This window comes from Hippocampus zosterae, chromosome 10, assembly GCF_025434085.1.
Source record: "Hippocampus zosterae strain Florida chromosome 10, ASM2543408v3, whole genome shotgun sequence".
In the NCBI taxonomy this organism is placed as follows: Eukaryota; Metazoa; Chordata; class Actinopteri; order Syngnathiformes; family Syngnathidae; genus Hippocampus; species Hippocampus zosterae.
Genome location: NC_067460.1, coordinates 16465690 through 16486916, shown reverse-complemented (window position 1 = coordinate 16486916; position 21227 = coordinate 16465690). Strand labels below are relative to the sequence as shown.

Sequence of the window (21227 nt, the reverse complement as noted above, 5' to 3'; positions counted from 1 at the left end):
AATGCCAAAGAATACAAGAGAGTTTTGAGGAGGGTTTTGAAGATGGGCAGCCAGGAGGCTTGCCGAATGTTCAGTGGGAGGTCCTTCCAGTGGTAGTGTAGGTTTATTTTCAAATTAATACCCATTACAAATTATTAATATTTAATTACGGTACTTTATCTTCGTATGATGATTAGTATCCATCCATCCATCAATTTTCTCATCCATCCATCAATCTTTATCCTCACATGGATCGCGGGGGGATGGGATGCTGGAGCCTATCCCAGCTGTCTTTGGGCAGTAGGCGGGGGACACCTTGAACCGGTTGCCAGCCAATCGCAGGCCACACAGAGACAAACAACCATCTGCGCTCACACTCACACCGAGGGACAATTTAGAGTGTTCCATTAACGTGCCAGGTACGTTTTGGGAATGAGAGAGGAAACCGGAGTACCCGGAGAAAACACCCGCAGGTACTGGAGAACATGCAAACTCCACACAGAGAGGCCTGAGCCGAGATCGAACCCAAAACCTCTTGAGTATGAGGTTGACGCGCTAACCAGTGAACCACATGGCAACCTTCTTCGTCTTCTTCTTCTTATTATTATTATTAGTGGCCAATTTAACCACCATTGGCCTATATGTCTAATAACTGGTCAGCAGGTACTCCAGCCTCTCCCAAATTCCTAAAACTGTGTGAAATTTATTGAACACCCTAGGTTTTCTATTTGATCGCAATGTCTATCTCAGTATTGTTTCTACGAATGTGAATTAGACATGAAAGGGCATTTGTTATATCCCTCACTATTATTTCACTGTAAACCCAATCTCCGTTTAAACAATAATCCTGGCTGTTAATTTAATATCCTAATCATGTCTCGAATTTGTCTAATTATGGAGCGCAGGGAGTCAGCCATTTCCCTTAGTAAGGAATAGATTAATACAAATGTCGATAACATTCATAGTAACGATTGTCTTGATGTAGTTCAAAATTATATCCATATTTCATTTAACTAAGCATCTAAAAATATTATTTGAAATTATTTAGCTGCCTACACTTTATGCCATTTAATTACATGCATGTTATTTTAATTTTGGACTTACGTGAGGCGTTCGTTACTCGTTAGAAAGATATTGTAATCACTATCGATGAGAATGGCGGTATCGCATAACACAGCTGCGGCTGCGCGGTTCTTCTCCACTCACAAGACTTCCGGTCACGTGACGGTCCATAATAAAACAACTTCACACGCAATACATGCTCTAGTTTTGTTATAGTATTTAAAAACATCCACTTACGTTATTTTCGTGTCACCAATGTCGTCTTTTTTTGCCGTAAATAACCCAAAAATATAGAACTGTATACATTATATAGTTTTTATTGTTCAGGAGGTGAATGTACTCATAATCCGCGATGATACCTTGCCATCTAGTGGTCACAGAAGACACCTACGCGTAGTAGGCCATTTGAAACGATCAATGACTTAAATTAAATACATCTAGTTCTACTTTTTAAAATATATAAATAATACTATGATATATATAATATAATAAAATAAATACTATGATATATCTCTGAGCCTATCCCAGCAGTCTTCTGGGTACACCCTGAATTGGTTGCTAGCCAATCTCAGGGGACACATAGACAAAGAGCCATTCGCGCTCACAATCACACGTATGGACGATTTAGAGCATAGGTGTCAAACTTAGGTCTCCCTGTTGGAACACACCTGATTCAAATGATCAGTTTCAATGTCGGGCTTCCGCAGAGCTTGCTGATGATCTGATCATTTGAATCAGGTGTGTTGCAACAGGGAGACTTGGAAAACATGCAGGACAGCGGCCCTCCAGGACCTGAGTTTGACACCCCTGATTTAGAGCGTTCAATCAACCTGTGCAGGTTTTCGGACTGTGGGAGGACACCGGAGCATGCATAGAAAACGCACGCAGAACATGCAAACTCCACACGGGAAGGCCAAAGCCTGGAATCGAACCCCTGACCTTTGTACTGTGAGGCAGAATCGACCGACCATGCCACACATATATTTAAATAAATAAATAAATGTATTCATAAGATTTCAACGTAGTGTATAGTTATATATACTGTATGAATGAGAAATTATATTACATTTAAGTACTTAATCAAATTGCTATACATACATTAATATTGATAAATTTAATGAAAGTGTTATAGAGCGCTACTATCACACTTAATTTGATTACTTTTCTCATCATTATTAACCTGTTGAAATACAGAATGATGTCCATTGATATGTTCTTAAATTGTAATTTTAATTTAAAGAAAGTGATCAATAGCTGCATGATCAGGCATGACTTTATTAAATGCTACTACAAGTTATTAACATGGATAATTATAATGTAATGTTTTTGCATTACATTGTCATTATATTGAGTGTGATTAACAAGTGTTTTATTGTGTTTCTTGATCCAACCGACAGTGGCCGAAGGCAGATGTCTCTCAGTCTTCAGTGAACATCATCCTCACTAGATCCTCTTTGAAGCATTCCTCCTCCACCAGTTTCTGAGGCTGAAAAATCACACAGAGACACATGAAACATGTGACTAAAGTACGTGTGTGTGTGTGTGTGTGCGTGTGTGTTTCTTACGGTGTTGTATCGCAGAAGAGTGGGCACCCCAGTCAGCTTGAGCGTTGTCTTGAACTCATTGCTTGAATCCTTCCAACTGCATTGAAAACAAGCAGCATAATAATCATAAATGGCTTGAAATCCGACTTGAATCCCTACCCAGGCTTGTAATCCGACTGAAAACCTTAACCTTGGCTCGAAACCTTAATTTAAACACGTAAACTGTTCTAAACCCATAAGGCCGTCTTGCAGCCCTAATTTTAAACATTAATCCAAACATAAAATCTTAACTTGAATTTGAAACTGTATTTTCAAATCCTGATCTAGACTTGAAGCACTACTGTGACTTTGTCAACTTGGCTTAAAACGTTCGTATTAACCTTCTTACCTGGGTTTGTAAAACTTTGAATCCCTCACCCAGATTTGATCCCCTAATTTGACACCCTCCTTTTGTAACTAACACTGACTTGCTGAATGTGTAAAAAAAAACCACATGCATCTCTTTTATTCTTGTCATTTATATTTATTGGCTGTAAGAAGATGTCAACAAAGTCATTTTCTATCCTTAAGAATATGGCCATTTATTTGAGACTGAAGCTTGTTGCACATCAGAGCGATTCATATTTAGGAAAATTGTACGGAGAAGAAAGAAAAACAGATATACTGACTAGTTCCTTTCGCCAACTTGACAGTAGATGAAGACCGAGCCCTGGGGGAGTGATCTCATTGCTCCCTTTATAATCGGCTCAGCTGCAGGCAAAAATTGGGGAACCGTTATGAACATAGGGAACACAAAGTATTCAAAGAGGGATCGACCTTTGGAGCAACATCATTGTAAAAGTATTATTCCAGGTTGCGACATAATAAACATTTACCTCTGACACAGTCTGGACACCAGCTATTTCCTTTCTCGTCTTTGTCGCCAGAGAAGTAAGCAAAAATATCTTTGCCCGGTCTGTCTGCCACAGCCTTGCAGAATTCACTATAGCCACGCACGTTCACTTGTTCGTACTGGGCCATGGTTAAGTTCGGCGAAAACAGTAGCTTGGAGATGAGTTAAGATAGAACTGGAGCCTGCGGTTTGTGCTACCAGCTGACATAGCATTTCCTAAGACAGGAACATTTTATGTCAAGTTGCAAAAAAGGCCACGGGTGCACTTCCGGAGTAAGGACGCGTAATCGTGTTGTTGTTGGTAACAACGTCATTATCGTTTTCAAATATCAATTACAATTTGATAAGAAGGTAATTCATACGTTATGTGGCTACGTAAACCCATTCATTAAATGTTTTGTAAAAGCGACTCTTATCATGTATAAGCTCTCTGTCTTACAGCTGATTCAATTTGCTCAGAGCTGTGGAAATAGAGCTATTTCCGGGGAAGAATCCATTATTGTTGTAAAAAGCGTATGTTATGTACTGCTGTCAGTGGTCATGTAAAAGTTACACCAGTACTAGTTTGTCTCTTTCGCTTTCCGTACTTCGTACTTCCTGTCAACGACGATTTGTTGTCATGGCGGTACAGTTTTTTTGGTTTTGTTTTGTTTTAATCACGGAGTAGTTTGAACAACTTTAAATATGGATTTTTAAACCATTACTCACAGAAACTATACATATCAAGGTTTCATCAAAGCATCGGCATTTGGTTTTTATTAATTATTGGACGGAAACGTCCAAAAAATACGATGTTTGATTTTTATGCTAATTTGACCCGACATGGCGGTCCTTCCCGCTGTTATGAATTCATTTTTAAACTATAATCGCCGCGATGATTTCCACTGAACAGCAAACTAATGGTAGGGAATGGGTTGTTTTGGCTTCAAACCGAAACACCCACAACGGTGGCTATTTAACCACTGCAACATCCCAAATCAAGGTAAACGATGATTTCTTATCCTCATTGTCCTTCTGTCAGTCCAGTCTTTCCCAATTTTTCTCAAGCCAAGCCAAGGCAAGTCAGCACATTAGAAAAATGTCTCACAGAATATATATATACTGAAATAGTAATGGTCTCGATTTAGTCACTGTGTGATTGCCTTGTCTCATTCTTTTGTATCAATGGCAACAGTGGTTAATTGTTTTTTGCTATCTAATTGAATATAATCTGCTTTTTGTGCCTGTCACTATTAGTCTTTGGCATAAATGGATGATCCTATAAATAACCTTCAGACCAAAATTCATAGTAGCACACCCGATGAGCTGTCACAAAAGTTTACTTATTCAAATGGTTAATTGAAGCTTGCTGTCACAATAATTATTGTGACCAGTCACCAGGCCTGGTAACCTTTTCAGAAATACGCAGATAACTGAAGATGCACTTGGGTGTTAAATTTCACATGTGATGGGTGAGGAATGCACACTATTAGTTTACAAAAATTTAAATGTAACATTTTCCATGCTATGTCCCTTTTTACTCAGCTGCTGTTCAATGAAGCAGTGGCCGCCAACTTCAGGAACCGCGCCACAGCTGTGGGTCCTCCGGCCGCCATAGTCATTGAGAAGCTACTCCCGCTACCACCAGGTGAGCGTCAGAAGGATGTGGACAGCAGTGATAAAAGCTTGCTCGGCTTTAGCAGTCTCTCCGAGGAAAAGCTGCAAGCTGCGGTAGACCTAGCCAAGAGGGATCTGAGGCGGAGACGTTTCCAAGCTATGTGCAGGCCGTCTGCAGACTCATTGGGAGATGCTTCCGTGGTGGACATTTGCGATAGTACGGTGCCTCAGGTAATCAATGTGAATAAACAGTGTACAGTGAATCCCCACCTACTTGTGGTTTGCTATTCCAAAATTCATCTATTTGTGTTTTTCTTTTCTGGGGAACCCATCCTTAGCTCGTTGATGAGAAAACATTCCTATTTTTTGGTTTCTGTGCTCTTTCTGTTGTGCCTCATGATGCCACAAGATGGTATCAATGTCCTGGCAAAAAAGAAAGTAGTAATTATGACAAGCTGTATGTTGGGGAGGTGCTATGCTTAGCCTGTGTTGTTCAGAAGTTATGGAGAGTTTATGGTGCATTTTTTTGAAGTGCACAATGGTGCACAAGTCAAGTGCACCATTTATTTTAAAGTGTACTGTGTAAAATGAGTTTGAAATAAACTGTTTGGGGATACGATTTGGTATATTTATTTTTTAAACTATTAATACAGTTAATCCTCAACTTATGAGTCTTCAAAGTTCCAAGCCATTGCTTGGTTGATTTTTGTTTTGTTTGGTTTTATGTTTGCGAGCAAATATTCGAGTCACTTAGCGAGCTTCAGATATGTGCCTCAAGAGTGAACTGCGGAAAAAAGGAGCAAGATTTACCTTGACTTGGTAATTTCTTCTTTCCCATGGAAGATGACAACCAAACTGAGTCTGAAAGAGACACTGACGAGACCTGGATCCAAACAACCCGCTTCAAAGAGGCATCCCGCTCATTCCAAGCAAAAAGGACATCCAGCCACCTCAACAAGGCCGGTAGTAGGTGCAGACCAGCACAATCTCTTAAGGCAGGAGGTCCGCAAGCTTCAGAATGAACTTGAAAGTCTAAAAAAGGTACTTGATACCTGCATTTATTTTGGTTTATCCATTCCATTGTGTGTTAAGTCCCATATGACCTCTTTCTTTGCAGGGCCTGGATCCAGAGGTAAACTTACTTGGAGCCAGACAACAACAGGTCATGGCCAAGAAGCCCCCCATGACATCCAGGGTCCACATTCATCAGCCCCCATCGACAGGACATATAATTCTCAGGACAGCAGATTTCCCAGACCAGGAGGATCTCCTGAGACAGGAGATATTGAAGCTGCAAAAGAACTCAGAGAGTGCATTAATACTGGTATTTACTATGTTGTTCCTTTTTTTTTATCTAGAGCGTAACCCCCCCCCCAAAGTCACATTCTTGTGCCAAGTACTTGTCATGTGATGAATGGAATCACTCCTCTCAGACACTATTAACTGTTGGGATACATCAATACCAATTTATTTTAGATCAAATACAAGTCAAAGTAGCATTTCATTACTCACTGATACCAAGTACTGATGCACGCTAATGCCATTACATCTTGTAATTGGGATCATGGTGTGTTTTTGAAGCCACCAGGGTCAGTGGGCCAGCAGGATCTCTTAGGCCACGAGATGCACAAGCTTCACGCCGAGCTAGAAAACTTCATCCAGCAAGTGGAGAAACTGTCTACCAGAGACATTATCTGTGTTAAAAATGAGCACAATGTGGCGGAAGATCTGGAACCCGGTGAGCAGGAGAAGCTGGAGATACGCTGGCAGAAGCAGTCCGAGCGATCGTCACGGATCATCTATGCTCTCCACCAGCAGGTACTTCAGTTTGGCTATTCATAAACTCAAAAAGACAATTTTGGGTCCCTAGAATAACATTTATATTTGATTTTTTTTCCTTCAGATCAAAGCGACACAACAGTACATTGAGAAGCTTCACAACCAGGGCACATGGGATCATAAAAAGGTTTGTTTTAAGAGCACCAGTAATATAAATAGAACTATAAGCATCACGTATGAAAATAGTCAACATCAACCTCAATGATGTTTATACTGTTGCTTTTAATCACACAGTCCACAGCCATCCAGCGTCTTGCAGGTGCCCATCGTGGCACCCTGAAAGCTTTGCAGGTGGTCAACTGCCAGCTTGCCGAACAGCGTCACAGCAAACTGCCACCTCATTGTGCAGAACTTAGCCGGCTCATTTGCCAGCTCTCCCTGTGCTCGGCCAGGATACAAGTGGAGCCGGGCTCGCCCATGCCAGAGATGTCTCGTGAAATCCTGCGTAAATTAGAGGTGAAGGAAACATGAACGTAAAAATTATGTTGTCACATTACAGGCACTTGACGATTATGTCTCCCATTAGATTTTGGACTATGCCATCAGCAAACACCTATTACAGCAAGCCTTGCAAGATCCAGCTTGTCCTTCACAGAAGAAGCCGTCCACTTATCCCAGGATGTTGCCCGCCATCAAAGCACCTAGGGGAAGTGGTGCGGCTCACGGACCCCCGAAAGCCAGCAATCCACCGAGAAGTAGCCATGGTGAGAGCTCATTGAACTTGTGCAGCTGGGTGCCAAAATTGAAGGAATATAAAGATGTTTAAATTCGATTAAATAAGAAAGAAATATTAAAATGTAAAACTCAATTGACTCAATTCAGTGTTTATTATAATGAATTTTCAAACGTACTGGTAACAATTATGTTATGGTCAAGTTTGTAATTATTAAATGGAATTTCTATTCATTTTATGAGGTTTTAAAACTATAATAGATTTTGGATTTATGTAATTGTGTTTAATTCAATAGTGTTTCTGGGCATTTTCATTGATTTTTAAGTGCATTTGTACAAATTAAAAATGTAAAAGAAGTTTTTTTTTTTTTTTTAATTGACCTGTCGTAGATTTTTTCCCCCCCGGGAATATGTTAACATTTTTGTTTCGTGATGTGCCATGAGATTTTACTAATGTGAAATGCGCACTTTGTCTCAATAAGGTTGGGAAATTGGTTTAAATGCCCAAGGCGCTGAAGTCAAACATGATGCCGACATGTATGCAAGGTTTAAATTTTGAGGCATCTTTTTCCAGACTGTTTAGGTTGAACTCCAAATGCAATCTTTTGGCATGGGATTGTTTTTGTTTGTTGTTTTTAAGTTTCAATTGTTGCTATCTCTAACTATACTTTTCTAGGTACGGTACTCCTGACCCAAATTAATTTAGGTACTCGCTTATTTATTGTCAACCATTTGTTATGTTGGCAGTTCAGAGAATGGCGATGCAGAAGCAGCGAGGACTGGACAAGCAGATTGGCCTGCAGGGGGCGCCGCAACAGTTCAAGAGAAACTCCCCTGGCAAAAAAAATCCCCAGGCTCCAAAAGTGAAGGTGTTTATTGGAATTGTAAATGTCACAATTATCTCCCACGCTGACACGCAGCATATGAAATGGTTTATGTCCTGTTAGGGCAATTTTGGGAAGGAGGATGCACATTTCAAAGAGCCCACAGTTTCCTCTCGCCTCCGAGTCAATGAGTTTCCTCGTAGGGAGCCGTCAGTGCCGTGGATACCGGCGTCGTGTTCTCTCTCGCCGCCACGGTGAGCCTCTTTGCTGTCTATTCCTGTAATATGTGATGATTATGGAATCTGTGTAGTGTTGAAGTTATCTTTACACTCTCAGGGTGTTGTTGAACTGCTCTAAAAGGCATTTTATATCCTTTTGGCTAGACTCACTGGACACTTTAGTAGGGACGCCAAGACATAATGAATGGTTGCAAACAGGATTTATATTAAAAAAAGTAGCCTTACTTTTATTAGCGTATTTATGCTATTGTATTTTTTTTAACTACAGAGGAGAGTATTTTATCTTGCAAAAATGTATTTTAGCGAATGTCGATGTTTAAAATGAAGCCCATCATAATGAAAGATTGTAATGGATCTCCACAGTTCCCGTCACAAGACGACATCCGAGCCAAGATGCCTCTCATCTCCGGCCAAGCTGTTGTCCTCCTCGAGTCCCGAGAAAGCCCATGTGGGATTCAGTGAAGCGGCTCACCCAAGCTCAGAAAAGAAGCGACAAGCCCAGAATGAAGCACTCGGGTAACATAAATTTTAGTCTTCTTTCATGCTTAACAGAAACCGTATTGTATTAAATATTTATACAGATTTGAGTTGAGGTTTTTGTTGCAGCAGTAGTTGGCATAAGAGAACAAATATGGAACGAAGGGCAGTTTAACAAGTCCCTCATTTGTCTTCTCAATGTTATTTCCAAGTCCTGTGTCAGATTGGACTTACCCGCAGCCGCAGGCATCACACACCAATCACTTAATTTTTTGCCATCCGCAATAAATGAATCAAACCGCTCGCTCAATTCTAAATCGAGATTGTATGTCTTTGTGGGAGATTAATTCACTGCCTGTTTTTCTGCTCCGCATACGTTTATTTAATCAAAACATCATTACCACAATTGGACCTCCCAAAGAATCAGAAGCCAGTGAAAATATTTAATGAATGTGCAGTAATTATAATTGTGCATTTAAACAGTCAAGTACAAAGAGAAGCTAACACCTATAAGTCAATATAAAACTAAATACATCCCCATGTCCCCTGTCTGAAAGACAGAAGGGGACATGTTTTCAGCGTGGTGAAAATGCCCAAATTATTACCTTTATCTCTGATTGTGCTCCATACTAATTATGTCACCATCTGCTTATTCAAATTAATTATTGTTGGTTGATTATCATACAACTAATTGTGTTGCTCATGTTGTACTAGGGCTGTGGTTGTTATCATGACACTTTCTGTGGTGACATCACAAAAAAGCTGTAGAGGTGAAATTGATAAATCAAAAATACAGCGAAACTATCGCACCTTTTAAAAACAGGAGGGAAAAAAATGCAGCAAAAACGTACTCCTCATTTTCGCTTGGGTCATTAAGCTATATACAATTCACTCTGTCAAATTAACATGCTTGTGTGTAATTGATGGCCTAATTAATTGCATTGGTCACTCTTGATAGAGTGGTACCGTACATTCGCCTGACACCTTTCCGATAACACATTTCTTGTTCTCTGGCTATGGTCACACTTCTCCTTATGTCTTCACTGGTTCTCTTATGACAAAATACTGAACACACAACATTTTGTTGACCGCAGAGCCGCATGTTTGGACAAGTTCACCGCGCAGCGACTAAAAGACCTTAACCAGCTGACACGAGTGGAGGCCGAACGCATTGAACGACTGAGGTACGGGTAAAGGCAGCGGGCAGATGCATGCAGATCTGGCCTGATTGCGACCTCAGAGGAAGAGAGCACATGCTCACAACTGGATACAATTGAAACTAATCAACTGTTTTGATAAACAGGGCCGAGGTTGTCTCGCCGACTCAGTGGGCTGAAAGGGCTGAGCAGCAGGTGCGAGAGAGAATCGGACCACTTCTAGATGAGGCCAAGGTCAGCGCGATATCACACTGTATATCTTGTGTAGACATTATTTTTCATCTTTTTCACAGTTTAACATCATTCCCAGGGACCTCAGTTATTAACTTCTAATTGGGTGCTGAGCAGTGACGGCAGCCTGGACTTTTAGCTCAGCGGAGAAGTGGTGGCAGCATGATTTCGATCCCAGAGTTGGGTGGACATTGCAATAGTCAAAACGCCCACTGCGACAGCCCGTCAACAGAAAAAGTTTTCAGGGGCATTGCATCTGCCCATTCACCCCGGGCATCTATTGTTCTTTCACGGGCCACTGCACCCGCTACTGCCCAGCATCATCTCTATGTCTCTCCATGGCTCTAAAGCAAGAAAAACATGTAGGCCAGCCAACTAGTTGCCTTGGAGCACCGCACATTTCCATGGTCATTTCACTCTTGATACATCTGAACGTGTGTGTGGAAAAGTGCCTATGCCCCATTTTTATGCATATGCACCTTTTGTGTATGAGGTCCCAGGTGTCTTTATAAAACACATCTGGGAAACGGGTTCGTCACAATACCCAAAAGATAATGATATGGAGACATTTTTCTGTGCATTTCTTCCCCTGGTGAAATTCATTTTTGGGGTAGAGCTGTCTTATGGAATGAGCTAGCTCTTATCCGAACCCTGCTTACTGCTGGGCCAATGGCAAGCCCAGGTTTCGTTTGATTGACCACCAGCGAGCTGGATCCTTCCTGCTAGTAATTGGCCAGCTCAAGCGACGGATGTTCACAGCGCCCAGCTTCTTGCTTTGTACTGGCAGAGCCCGACAATGCAAGCAAGCAGGACAATGATAGCGTTTTTCTAGCACATAGGGACACAAAAGCCCCCATCCACCCTTTCTTTTCAACCAGCCGAGGTCATGTCATGGAAACATTCGAGTGGTTGTTATGCACATTAGCCCCACTGTTATCTAACTGTTTAATAAACCAGCAGCGTTACTTGGTTGTCTAATTTCACACTTGATGGGTGGACAGGCCCTCCTGAGACACAACTGTTTTGCAAACCAAACCTTAAAAAAATAAAATCTTCTTTCTTACATCCCCTTTTACTCATATTAAACTCTAATTGTGTATATCTAGATTCAAGGCCTTGGCGGTAACATCAATCTTGATTTGTCAGCTGCCTTTGTTTACTTTCATGCGTGAATAAATTAGCTGAGTGATTGCAGAGCGAAAGTCTCACTCAGGTTCTTCTGGAACAAAAACTAAACAACAAAAACGCTCGACACAAAATATTTGAAAGATGGTTAAGAGTGTCACCATTTCTCAACCGATTGAAATGCAATTAAAAGACAAAATGTGAATCAGGTTGTGTTATTTCGCCCCCACATAATTAACAGTACAATCACTGGACTTTTTTACCCCCCAAAGGTCAAATACATGTCCCTGTTGCGTCTCTTATGTTACCATTAGGCCTTCATAAGGCAATTAAATTGTGGGACTCGATGATTCAGAAACACATGCATATGGTACATAACAGCATTTGTATGGCTTGGTAAACATGATGCTAGAATATAGGGTTTTCCCACTTGAACATCAAAGACGAGATCGTGTTGACAAATAACATTGACGTGCGAATCTCAAAGGATCTTCAAATGCATTCAGGACTCCGCAGAAGTGGGTCTGATCTCATCGACCGTTTCGGTTCACTGTTCCTCAGGGGACATATTTGGTGTTATCTTTGGCTTGCTTTGATGCGCTATGATGCATTATTCAACGATGCGGCGTATGTCGGTGTGTGTTTTGTGCTTTTGTAACAGCGTTTGAAGTGCCAATTATCTTCATTTGTGTGTTTACCTCAGCATCTCGGAGAGTCCTGGAGCAGGAGCGACTTGTCGCTGAGGAATAAGCTGTCAGAGCAGGCTGCAATGAGGGTGAACCATAAAGGCTATTCTTAGCTGGGCAATTAAACAAGCCTCAGATGCACTTAAATTCAATTCCCTTAATTGTTCACGTTTCTCAGGTGGCCGAGCGAGGCGAGGAGGCGGGCGGGGTCCTTCCGGAAGATCGCTTAGAGGAGGCAGCGCTTCGGGTTCTGCAAGCCCCCACCCTCGAGGGAATGCTGCAGCGCATGGAGGAGATACAGGTAAAGGTCGCCGTGGAAACGCCCTACCGCTTGCGGCGGAGAGGCTCGACGTCTTTACCGAATGTATTTCGGAGCAGAGGGACCATGAGCAAGTGAGGAGACGAATCGCCTCGATCGCCTACTCAGATGCTCTTCAATGGGAGCAGCCAGCAGGTACTCATCATCTCGTCATGCACAAGCATTTTAAACGCTCTATTAACTGCGCTCAGGCAATTAGGGCGAGCTCAACCTGGGCCATGTGTCGGTCTACTCGACACAAACTCATCTTGGTTTGAGTGTTCTTCTGCATGCTCAAGATCGGTGCACTCCCCCTCCTCTGGCATGATTGGAAAAGGCGGGCCAGAAACAATCAACAGAGTGATAAAATTCACATTTGTCGCACACGTGCACATGCGCACATTCACATGCAACTGTGTCATATGATTAATGCGATTGCTTTTCTCACCACTTATTCATAATAACCACCACTTGCATGACAGCAATAAACAGAATGACTCTAAATATTCCACATAGTTGGAAAAAAAAAATTGCCCACGGCATAGATAGTCACACATTTACTGAAGACACTGAGCACATTGTGATTGGTCCTGTCAGATACTCATGAGAACCATCAGCTTGCCCATAAGAAATAAACGTAACCTCTTGAAATGAACTACAGTCAAAAAAACCTCCATGGCAAGATCGGTCACAAGCGCAAGTGGAATGAATGCGTCGTGTGAATAATGCGATTGCTTCCCTCAGCAGTTATTGAGGATAACCGCCACTTTGCATACTGGAAATAAACAGAACAGTTTGGAAATAATTACATGGAGAATGGCCTAGTGTGAGGATGCCCTTAAGTTTCCCTCACATGTCCTCCAGGTGGAGAACGTGTTACGGTGGTAACCCAATCCAATTATTTCTTCACACTCACCTCTTCCGCCACCTTCGACCTCTTGCTGTTCTTCCCAGGCTCTCAGGTCGAGGTTCCAGGCTCGAAACCAAGCTCTCCACAACCAATTAGAATGACCAAGCGAATGCCAAGCCAGCCTGTGGCCGCTGATATTGTTCTGGGTGAACCTGTAGAAACAGGGTGGGTTTGTATGTCCTTTTATCCTTTTCTGTATTCTGCTGTCAGTGGTCTCTTCTTTTTATCCATTTCAATGATACCGCCGTTTCAATAACCAAAAAGATGTACATGCATGATGAGCACAGATGCTACGAGCGGTTACATTTGAGGACAAAAATGGGCTTTTTGTAGTGTAGATTGTAGCTTGAGGGACAAATGTGTGTGCAAATGACAACAGGAGGCCATTGGCTATTTTCCATAATTAGGCCTCGAGACTGGATGAAATGTTTTTTTTTTCCTACAGCACTCTGCTTTGTTCCTGGTGAAGTGTCAAAGTAAGTGCTTTCCCAGGAGGAGGCCTCCCTCCTTGAAAGTGCGCTTATTATACTCGCAAATCCTGCCCTGTTTTACGTGTGTGCTAGTAAAAATTTCCTCTGGTCGCACAGGGTGACTGCATGTTTTGATGCTCCCACCAGCACATACAGTAAATGTGGTCCACCTCTGCATCTGCCTGTCAGATTGCACACACAGAAGGGGCAACGGCTGTCAAGTTAAATCCTTCCTGTATAAATCAAGTAATTACATATCGAAGTCGAGGTGTGTCCTTTGCCACCTAACTTAACTAGCACTATGTGCTTTATAAAGGACAGTCGGAATTGAACCCTGCACCTCTGGACTGTTAGGTCGACGGGCCGACAAAGTCGACCACTGGGACGCCCCACACATCTTCATAGTATGTGATACAGTATTTAATGTTCTCTGGCGGCCCCAGCCGACTGGTTAGCGCGTCGGCCTCACAGTACAGAGGTGCAGGGTTCGATTCTGGCTCCAGACTTCCTGTGTGGAGTTTGCATGTTCTCCCCGTGCCTGCGTGGGTTTTCTCCGGGTACTTCAGTTTCCTTCCATATTCCAAAAAACATGCTTGCCAGGTTAATAGGACACTAAATTGTCCAAGGGTGTGAGTGTGAGCGCGGATGGTTGTACGTCTATGTGTGCCCTGCGATTGGCTGGCAAACCAGTTCAGGGTGTACCCCGCCCACTGCCTGTAGGCGGCTGCGATAGGCTCCAGCACACCCCGCGATCCTTGTGAGGAGAAAGCGGATCTGAAAATGGATGGATGTTCTCTCGTTTTTTTTTTTTTTATATACCACTTAGCACTCCTAAGTGCTATTACACTAGCATCATTCTCAAGTCTTACCAGAAGGACTGACTAAAATAGATGACACTTGTATTGACTGGAGAACAGGAGCAGAGGTGCTCTCAAGTCACGCAATGTGTACGAAGCAACTTGGTTCCTCCCAAGTGCAGTGCGTGCCCGGCTCCTTCCAAGACAAATAAGTTGAACATGGGGGAGTCATTAGGGGTGAGATAAATGCAGAAAGTGTTTAGTTGTTGACTTTGACAGGCTGCAAGTTGCTGCTATTTAAGCCTTCGCCTGTCTACTTCAGTGTTCAAATATGACGACCTCGATTAGACATTTGGCATATCCAGTATCCATTCTTCGGGACATGTCAGAATGCTTCCTTCCTCAAGAGGAAGGAATCGGACCGTATTAGTCAAAATCCCTGTATTCCTTCTGTCTGGTGTGTACAGTCGGTCCTCTTTCTTGCAGGGAGCGACCTAGAACAATGACTCCACATGGCCACTGATAGAATCATGAGAGATTTCATGGTGCAAGATAAGATTTATGTATCCATGGTGAAGAGTCGAGACGCAGACGCCGGTCAGGCCGCCACCCCGGCTGGCGCTAGGCATCTTCCATCATAACCAATAGAAAGATGAAAGACCCACTCAGTAATCTTCCAAACCTTTCATGCATTCTTTCTTTCTTTTATTTTAATCCCCTCGCCTCTGTTGTTTGACGGGCTGCAGTTCCAGAAAATGTGCTCTCCACTCCCAACACAATTACTTCAAGACATCATTGATTGCCAAGCATTAAAGTGTTTGTCAATGTCAAAGACTGCTGAAATAATCACACCTATTTTTTTTCTTTTTATACCTCAGCATTGATTTTTTTTTCCCAACTCTTCCAAAGCTCAGGAGTCCATCTGTGAGCTATCCCATCTTGAAGCTATCTTTGTCTTAGTTGTAGCTCAGTCTTCCTTTATTGACACATCCTTGAATCAACATTGAGACTCCACTCGTGAGTGTCTATCATGAAAAATATGATTCAAAACCTGTAGAGATTGTTTTTATATGCCTGTCAAGCACCAAAAGATGATAGCATATTCCTGTGAGAAGAAATGGCATTGAGTACGCATCTACTCAGGGATGGCTCCAGGATATTTTTCTAGGTGGGCCCAAGCCCCGGTGTTGCGCCATACATGCATGAACTCTTCACCCACCTCCCCTTTCTAAAATGGAAAGACAACCAGCAAAAAAAAAAACCCTGTGTATATTGGGGGCGGGTGATGAATCAAATTTGAGGATGTTTTGGGCCACAAATCAGTTCTTCAGGAGCACAAGTGGTTCTTGATAAAGGCGTGTGTGTCGGAACTGTCGCAACACTAAATATAGCTCAGAGAGCACAAGAAGCAGGCCGATTCGTCCAAGTAGGGAGGATTAGAAAGCGCTCAGCTGTGCTCAGCTGAGCCCTCTGCAAACCGTCGCTTTACAAATTCATTACCGTGACTTCAGACAACACCACCCCTGAGTAAATTGACCTAGCTCGCACTGTCTAAATCTGGGGGGGAGGGGCATAGCCCTTGAGCAAAAAAGTTTACCCACTTCCTGTGGAAAAATTCAGGTTGAAGAAAGGCCATCATCACACACAAGCATCTTCTTGTTTCGTCTCACTACAGAGTCGTCTCCGAGAGCAGCCTCATGGAGGAGGCATCCCAGGAAGACGGCCTTCCGATATTCCCTGGTCCAAAGGAGGGTGGCGCGGTGAGGACGGTCATCAGCGTGCCTGGCAGCATGCTGAAAAGCATTCGACACTACCGTGAAGACTTTGATTCATATCTACGGCGTGCGGCTAATGAGGGCGGCACTGGCGACGTCAACTTCTGGTGCATCGCAGACAGGTAACAAGACTCGTAAATGCTTTGTTATGTCTTTGTAGTAAGCTTCTGGTTGCAAACCTCAGAAATTGCAAAAACACAAAGCGCCGTTGTTTGTGCATGAGCGGTGACCTAATGGTCAGAATTCGTCTGTCATCTGACTGGTTGCCCTGTATGTCAACCAAGTAACGGGATTTATGATAGACTGACATTGTGAATTCTGCTATACTTAGCGCCGTTGTTTGAATGGCAGCGCCACCACCGAGGCATTTTCACCGCTTGTCATGTGAAAGCCCAAGAGCCCCATTGAACCAGCCAAACCTAATGTAAACGGTTTCGAATGGTTTGACGTGACACTTGGGTGCCCCCCACCTTCCTTAAACGTGCCTGGAGTTGAGTGGCATTCATTATCCAATTTCTCAGGGCATTGTTCACGATGTAGCGATCATCAGCATGGGATGTGACCAAAGGACATCCACTTCGACATCTTTCTGTGACTCTTCCCGTTTCTCAGTATCTCTGTTGTAATGTGCTGATGATACTCTGTGACAGTCTAAGCACAGTGGCCACTTCTGTCTGAGAACGACCTGTTTGAAGCATCACAATGGCGAGGTACTGTTGATCCATTGTGAGGAGTCGTCTTAGTCTCAAGATGTCAAAACGCGAACATCATGGTGAGGATGGTTGTTTCAACACTATCTCGAATTGAAACAGGACATTCCATGGTCGATTCAAGGATTAGATGCCTGTTGTGAATTTTGCTGTTAAGCTCCTCGTTACGGAACAGCATCTTGTGCAAAAAGTACTGAGACATTTAACAGTTGGACATGTGCATTTAAAAGCTGAGAGAAGGTCACATTAAGTTCACCTTTTACGGCTTGAATGCATTTTAGGCTCGCCCTGAAATTTCACCCGAAAGACGAAACTGAATGCTAAGCCTTTTTGGGAGTAGTGTATCATGCTTAATATTTGTCTGGTTTGTGTGTTATTGTTTCCTTCTGTATCGTCACTGCCCACCATTAATGCTTGTGGAGTTACCCACATGGTGTTTGGAAATAGCCAGTCTCAAAAATGGGATGTTGACATGAAATGGGGATTTGCCTCACTTGCCCTGCAGTATAAATCCAACCTGTGACACATATTTGCATATTTTCTTTCAGACCCTCCTTCTCTGTGCTTAGCGAAAACCCTATGTGTGGTTATCTCAGTTAGACTTGTACTAAACTGCACTGCCGAATGTGTATGTTGATGACATGGCATTGTCAGTACCAAAGCGGATGAAGCAGATTTTGATAGTTCCCCCACTAATGTTTGGAAAGACACATCTGTGCCTCGAGTTGCGCTTAATTTGCAGAAACACTTCAACACTGTCAGCACTTCACATCTGCCTGCGGCTCAGCCGCACAAAACACTTGTTTACTTGCTTATTTCTTTGACTTTATGAATATTGAAAAGCACTCACCTCGGCGCGGCGCTCAGGCAAACAAGAATCTGGAAGCTCATTTTAGGCGTGCTATTTTACATACATGCAGCTTGCGGGCATATCAATTTTCGATTTGTCTTACATAATTATGATGCAACCAAAATAAAATAATTGTAAAGCTTTCAATCATTAATGCAGGGCTGTAAAACTCATCTGAAAAGGACATCAACTCTTTTACTGAGAGAACATAAAATTAAAAACTGAGATAATGTGGTTGCCCAAGTGTGCACATCCTCTTATTAGGGGGTATGTGGCAGTGATCAAAATTAATCAGTCGCATTCAAATTCATGTGAAATGTGAGTCAGCACACGCCTGCCATCATTTAAATTGTCCCTGATTAAACCCAAAGAAAGTTTGGCTGATGAATTAGATATTTCCTGGCATTTTTTCATCACACCTTAGAGCACAAGCCAAGGTCTGCAGCGATTCCACAGCATCAGAGAGACCTCATTGCTCAAGGATATCAGTCACGGGAAAGGGACAATAGAGTTTCCAAGGAATTAAATTTACCATAGTACATACAGATTACATACACATTATCAAGACCTGGATGTCACCCCAAAATTTACAAAAAGACAAAAACTGGTCAAGGCAGTTCCTAAGAGGTGCGTGTGTGTCTATGTCATCGTCTCCTTTGTCGCGCTGCAGCCTGGCAGACGAGTTGTTGTGGGACGCGGCTGGTGACGTGGCGGCTGAATTCCAGGACGTGATGGAGGAGTGCGCCGAGGCCGTTTTCACCGCCGAGTTCCTGCAACTGATCCACTCGCCTCGCGTCGCTTCTTCTTCCTCCTCCTTGGTCAACCACTAGGTGCTCGCAGCTCACGGGATTGTCTTTTTAATTTATTTTGTACAGGAGGGAATTCAATTAGTTGGGAGTATGTGTGTATGTGTTATTTAAAAAAATAAACTAAAGCTCCAACAAGGAAGATTGCCGCACTGCCTTTGATCTGAGGGCTGCTTCTCTTCCTACACCATCGGTTATGTGAGATTGTATTCCACCGGGAAAATTAGTTTAGATAAGCTTGGAGAGACCATTACTACATTATGGTGGAGGATTATAAGATTACTGGATCTCCCGCGCGGATTACTCACACATTCTATTTCCGTCCGGGAATAATGGTAGCGTGTGATTGCATGTCAAATGACTTTTGCCACTTTCTCGACCAGTGTCAGGGATGGACAGCTTAATTGATGAAGGGGGCCACAATTTTTCATCAGCGCTACTGGGGGTCACATAGGACCACGTACTTCCTAAACCGATACAGTATATGACAAAAATGCCATTTTACATCTGAACAAAATACATGCATTTGTGTCTACTTTTTATTAAAACAATGTACATCAGAGTATCTTGACATATTTCATTTTTCATAATACAGGTACATTTCTCAAAGGATTTATAAAGATGTAGCTTTCAAGATTTGAACAATGAAAAACTAACTACATACTGATTTTTTAAAATTTTTTATTCAGTGCAAAGTGCTCGTGTCCATTAAATTAACCATTCAGACCCAATATATATATATATATATATATATATATATATATATATATATATATATATATATATATAGATATATATATATAGATACAGTATATCTATATAGATACAGATCGATTTTTTTTCTTTTACATAAAAAACAACTCATTTTAAGTATCATTATTATTCAAGTGCTATGTATGTCTTTCAAGTAATTTCCAAATCCACAAAAAATGATTCGGCCCACTCACATAGTATACTGGCTGTATAAGAACCAGTGGAAGCGCAGCTAAGCCACACTAGTGGTGAATTGTGATATTACAGCTTCAAACTATAAAGTGGAACCTTGCTATTCGCAGAGAATCGGGACAGAGCTGGTTTGTGAATAGCGAATATCTGTCTAGAGTCCCCTCCAAAGTTATTGGAATAACAAGGTCAGTTCATTTCTTTTTGTTGGAAACTGAAAACATTTGGCGTTTCAGATTAAAGGATGAATATGTAAAGTTCAGAGTTTCAGCTTTTATTTCTTTGTATTTCTAGGTCAACACCTCAGCACAGTGCATCTTTATGAAGCCGTCCAATTTTCAAGCGAGCAATCAAATGGAACAGACATTAATACATTACAGTGAATAGCATTTAATATTTATCAATAACTGCATCGAGCCTGTGATTAATTTACTTTACCAGACTGTTGCATTCTTCATTTGAAATGCTTTTCCAGGCCTGTACTGCAGCCTCTTTCGGTTTTTGTTTGTTTCTGGCAGATTCTCCCTTCAGTGTCCTCTTCTATTGTAATTGCAATATGTTCTATGGCAGAGGTGTCAAACTCAATTTTGTCATGGGCCACATAGTAGTGACCGTTTCCTTTGGAGGGCCGTTATGACTGTGAAAACATATAAAGTAGTCAAGAATAATGGCTCATTCACCGATTGTTTAAGTTAGTGTAATGAAGGGTTTGGAAGAAAATGCTAAGAAAATCTCACCCATTTATTACATATGAGGAATTGAATTATTTTATTTTGTACAGATTTTAGCAATCATTGTAGAATTTGATATATTGGATTTGCTTTCGTGGGCCACAAAAAAATGATCTGGCGGGCAAGATCTGGCCCCCGGGCCTTGAATTTGACACCTGTATTTTATTGAGTTATAGGGTCTGTATCATGCAAAATCAACTTTGTGGAACTTTTAGCTGTTTTAAAATGCTAAATCATTATTGATTACAGACCCAAAGTGGTTTTCTTCCTCCGCTGACCAATTCCTGCCCATTCCTGCTCTCTAAGCATCAGCGCCACCCAATTCAAGAAAATGATTGGGCCCTCAATGTTCCATTAATTAGATTGAGGAACCATTCCCATACCACTCCTGCAGACGAAACACATGGCCACTTTCCCTGGCTGGAGCTCCGCTGCTCTGAAATTTTTCGCATGCATGCCCAATGAAGGCGCACTCCGGGTGGTCTCCCCTTCCTGGCTAGAGCGCCACTCTTTCAAAAAGTAAACACACGCCCACTTTCTCCGAGCAGACAGCAAGACAAGTATATCGGGAAAAAGCTGTTTGTCAAAATACAAAAAGTGGATTGGCCAAGAGAT

The 21227-nt window shown here is 42.2% G+C and overlaps 2 protein-coding genes across 2 annotated transcripts; one reads left to right on the top strand and one right to left on the bottom strand.

Annotated features, from left to right (window-relative positions):
• Positions 1-2296: 2296 nt before the first annotated feature.
• txndc17 (thioredoxin domain containing 17) lies at positions 2297-3744 on the bottom strand. Its single transcript, XM_052078206.1, has 4 exons — positions 3461-3744; positions 3254-3335; positions 2607-2682; positions 2297-2527 (listed from the first exon to the last, which is right to left on the bottom strand). Exons 1-4 carry the CDS (start codon positions 3603-3605, stop codon positions 2459-2461), a joined length of 372 nt encoding a protein of 123 aa, XP_051934166.1. The 5' UTR covers positions 3606-3744; the 3' UTR covers positions 2297-2458.
• Positions 3745-4045: 301 nt separating this feature from the next.
• Positions 4046-19714, top strand: kiaa0753 (KIAA0753 ortholog). The gene is made up of 19 exons (XM_052078194.1): positions 4046-4459; positions 5002-5304; positions 5917-6114; positions 6191-6397; positions 6655-6891; positions 6977-7039; positions 7147-7368; positions 7439-7616; positions 8332-8453; positions 8532-8662; positions 9011-9163; positions 10219-10308; positions 10428-10515; positions 12341-12412; positions 12502-12624; positions 12702-12777; positions 13576-13696; positions 16474-16695; positions 18804-19714. Exons 1-19 carry the CDS (start codon positions 4352-4354, stop codon positions 18961-18963), a joined length of 2874 nt encoding a protein of 957 aa, XP_051934154.1. The 5' UTR covers positions 4046-4351; the 3' UTR covers positions 18964-19714.
• The last annotated feature ends 1513 nt before the right edge of the window (positions 19715-21227 follow it).

Bases quoted from the DNA above. Each gene is read 5' to 3' on its own strand.
- txndc17 (XM_052078206.1), bottom strand. From the start codon at position 3,605: ATGGCCCAGTACGAACAAGTGAACGTGCGTGGCTATAGTGAATTCTGC. The intron at 3,336-3,460 runs GTAAATGTTTAT...TTTTGCCTGCAG, and splicing joins GTGTCCAGACTGTGTCAGAG to CTGAGCCGATTATAAAGGGA. The intron at 2,528-2,606 runs GTAAGAAACACA...GTGATTTTTCAG, and splicing joins CTCTTCTGCGATACAACACC to CCTCAGAAACTGGTGGAGGA.
- kiaa0753 (XM_052078194.1), top strand. From the start codon at position 4,352: ATGATTTCCACTGAACAGCAAACTAATGGTAGGGAATGGGTTGTTTTG. The intron at 12,413-12,501 runs GTGAACCATAAA...CACGTTTCTCAG, and splicing joins CAGAGCAGGCTGCAATGAGG to GTGGCCGAGCGAGGCGAGGA. The intron at 16,696-18,803 runs GTAACAAGACTC...GTCGCGCTGCAG, and splicing joins TTCTGGTGCATCGCAGACAG to CCTGGCAGACGAGTTGTTGT.